Below are 2,996 nucleotides of genomic sequence, written 5' to 3'. Positions count from 1 at the left end.
GTAAGGTCTACTACACCTGTGGTATTCAGCATTTCACTGTAAGTTCTACTACACCTGTGGTATTCGGCTTATGTGACAAATACATTGTGATTTGATTTGAAGTGTTTCTGAAATCCACAATGGATATGGTGTGGTGAAAAAAATGTTGGGACCATTTCCTTGTTTGACCGCTAGGTTGTATGGGTATTATGACACTTTCCACTGTGTGGCTCAATTCCCGGGTGCTTTTTCAAAGCCGTTAGATACTCCAGTGAGTGTAATTGGTTCCAATAACCTTTTTTATGTGAGCAAAGTACATGTCGGATAAAAAAAAATGTCAAGACAGGCCTGATGGAAACAGCAAATCTAACGGTAAACTTTTCAAATGTTGATAAAACTAAATATGCTAGACATTATGGGAGCTTTTTGAGTGTATAAAATTAATTATGAAAGAAATAGCGGTGGAAACATCTTTATCCGCAAATATTGATATACAGTGCCTTCAGAAAGTATTCACACTGCTTTACTTTTTCCAGGATTCTGAGGATTGGATTCACATTTACACAGACCCCTTCCAATTAGTATTAATTGATTATTCTCTCTTCCCCCTTCTACTATTTGTGCTGGTCCTGCCCAATGAATGTCAATGAGGGGATTCGATTAAACTGCCCCGGGTTGAACCGGGTTATGGCCCATCACATGAGCGACCGGGCGAAATCAGTGAGGGAGGCGCGCCGTGTTCAAATCAAACGGTAATCTGTCAACAATGCAGCATGGGGGCATCGTTCAGAAACATAAATCTCTTTTCTATAAAATATATGTTCGAATTTTCAAAGTAGTTTTCATTGGGAAGACAGATAAAGCGTTTTTTTATTACTTTTGCATGTGAAAACACAGAATACTTGACCAGAACGTAATACCTGACTCACACCCGGGAGGCAGCCCGGTTCCAAATCGAATGATATCACGCTAACCGGGTTCATTAATATAATCCCCTAAGTGAGTCATGCCAATTCAATCTGCACATGTGCGGCTCCCATGTTTACGGATGTGAGGAGAAGAAAAGTAGTGAACAGTGAAACAGAACATTTAATCAGAAATGATCAAACACGTTTTCCTAACAGGACCTCCGGGTAACTATAAAACAAACCTTTTAAAACACAACGCAGACAGCATGGCACGGGTAGTTGTTCAGAAACGCTGTGAAGTTGTGACTGCTGCTAGCTAACGTTAGCTATAGACATGATGCCACACAATACAATGTAACAGCAGTAGTTCAGCTAATACCTAAAACAATTTGTAAACTGACGCTTGAGTGTCTTGATTTAACGCCTCGATCACACCGACAGGGTTTTTGCATGTTGGGTACACCAAAAATACATGTATTTCCAATGGAACGCTGCGTTTGACTTTCTGCATTGTGTTGGAGAGGCAGGTTCTGTGTGGTGCATAGGTTGGATCTTTCTAACGTACGCGTCAAACTGTATGCATAGACACACATATCCTTATGATGCTGCATACCATTCTGCAGAAATATTAACTGTCAGTGTGATCAAGGCGTAATGCCTCGATCACACCTACAGGGTCTTTTGGGCCAAATGGTACGCATGCACATCTCACATGGTGTGTTGGTCTGCAGTCCGTCAGTAGCTTTGTTGCAGGGTGTAGTGTGCTCCACACATACCAGTCGGCGCAAAAGCGCTGGTCCTGGGCGTTATTTTAAGTACCACACAAACTCTAGTATACGTTAACTAATACACTCTAGATCTAGTATACGCTAGCTAGTATCACGCTAACTAGCTAGTACACACTAGCTCTAGTAATTTGTTGTTGTTTACATTTTAACTACCAGCAACGTGGGCAGGTCTCATTGCCAACATATGGTAATATTATGAAACTGGGCTCCAATGGCGGATGCAATTCATTAGTTTTTATCAGGAAAAAAAGCATTGTTAAAAATGTAATGTGTCCAGCTTAGAGAAGGTATCTGCTGGAGTCAGACCCTATTGGAGATACTTGATATACGAGAGGAAGCAACAGGTTGACTTCCACCCAAAATCTGTCCACAAAAATAAGCCCACAAAGTGAGGAATGTGTGTATGGAGGTGATTGAGTGCCAAACAAGTTGTATTGCTAATTTGATACTTGAGGCTTATTTGATCGAATATTCGTTTTGTAGTAGTTCACTTGTTACGAATGCACTGCTATAAGTGGACGCACATGGCATTTTGGTAACTTAAAAAAATATATACTTATATCAGAGTTCTGCCTGTTGTCGTAGAAATAGCGGACTTGTCATGGATATAACCGGTTTTAGCATGGACATTGCCATTGAGGGGTTCCACCAATTGAAAGTAGTACACTGGATGGGGATTCCTAGGAGTTGGGAGCAATCAGCCAATGAAGAAGAAAATGGACTACTTCAAAATGGAGATTCAAAGGTACTGCCCATGCTGCCACAGATGTTACAACAGCACAGATACAAAGATGAGTCCTCTATCTATCTCTATGGCCTGTTCAAATGTGGAGCTGCCCTCTCATTGACTAGAATTGTCCTACCTGATCTCGCCTCCTTACCCCTGCCTTCCATCTTTGAGGACATGTATTTCCATTGTTAGTGGTCAATCGAGTCTTGTCAATATAATAGACAATCTTTGGATAAAATGACAAGATGCCTAACTATGAGTTTTTTTTCTGCCCACAGAGCTGAACACTGGGCTGTCAAGCTCACGCCTATTCCTCTTTGGATTGGTGGATACATCTCATTATTTGAATACTTTTTTTTGAATATTTGTTGATTTTACAATTGTACTCATTGGCAAGTGAGATGCTAGCCTAATGAATATTCATAGACGTCTCGAATTTCAACAGGGACAACAGATATAGTGTGTTTTTTCTCAAAGTTGCCGGGATGTCATGTGCATCAGGTTATATCCGTAGCCTAGATGTCACGTGCATCAGGTTATATCCGTAGCCTAGATGTCATGTGTATCAGGTTATATCCGTAGCCTAGATGT

General features: G+C 40.9%; 1 protein-coding gene across 1 annotated transcript in view; it reads left to right on the top strand.

The window, feature by feature from the left end:
• Positions 1-992: 992 nt before the first annotated feature.
• The window catches only part of ntpcr (nucleoside-triphosphatase, cancer-related), a 4,619-nt gene continuing 2,615 nt past the window's right edge, over positions 993-2,996 (top strand). The window contains exon 1 of the mRNA XM_024144748.1: positions 993-1,112. Coding sequence (XP_024000516.1) covers positions 1,079-1,112 — 34 coding nt within the window. The 5' untranslated portion in view covers positions 993-1,078. The remainder of the gene's footprint in view (positions 1,113-2,996) is intronic.

The sequence above is a fragment of the Salvelinus sp. IW2-2015 genome, unplaced genomic scaffold (assembly GCF_002910315.2).
Source record: "Salvelinus sp. IW2-2015 unplaced genomic scaffold, ASM291031v2 Un_scaffold5831, whole genome shotgun sequence".
NCBI classification, from domain to species: domain Eukaryota; kingdom Metazoa; phylum Chordata; class Actinopteri; order Salmoniformes; family Salmonidae; genus Salvelinus; species Salvelinus sp. IW2-2015.
This window is presented reverse-complemented; position numbering and strand designations above follow the sequence as displayed.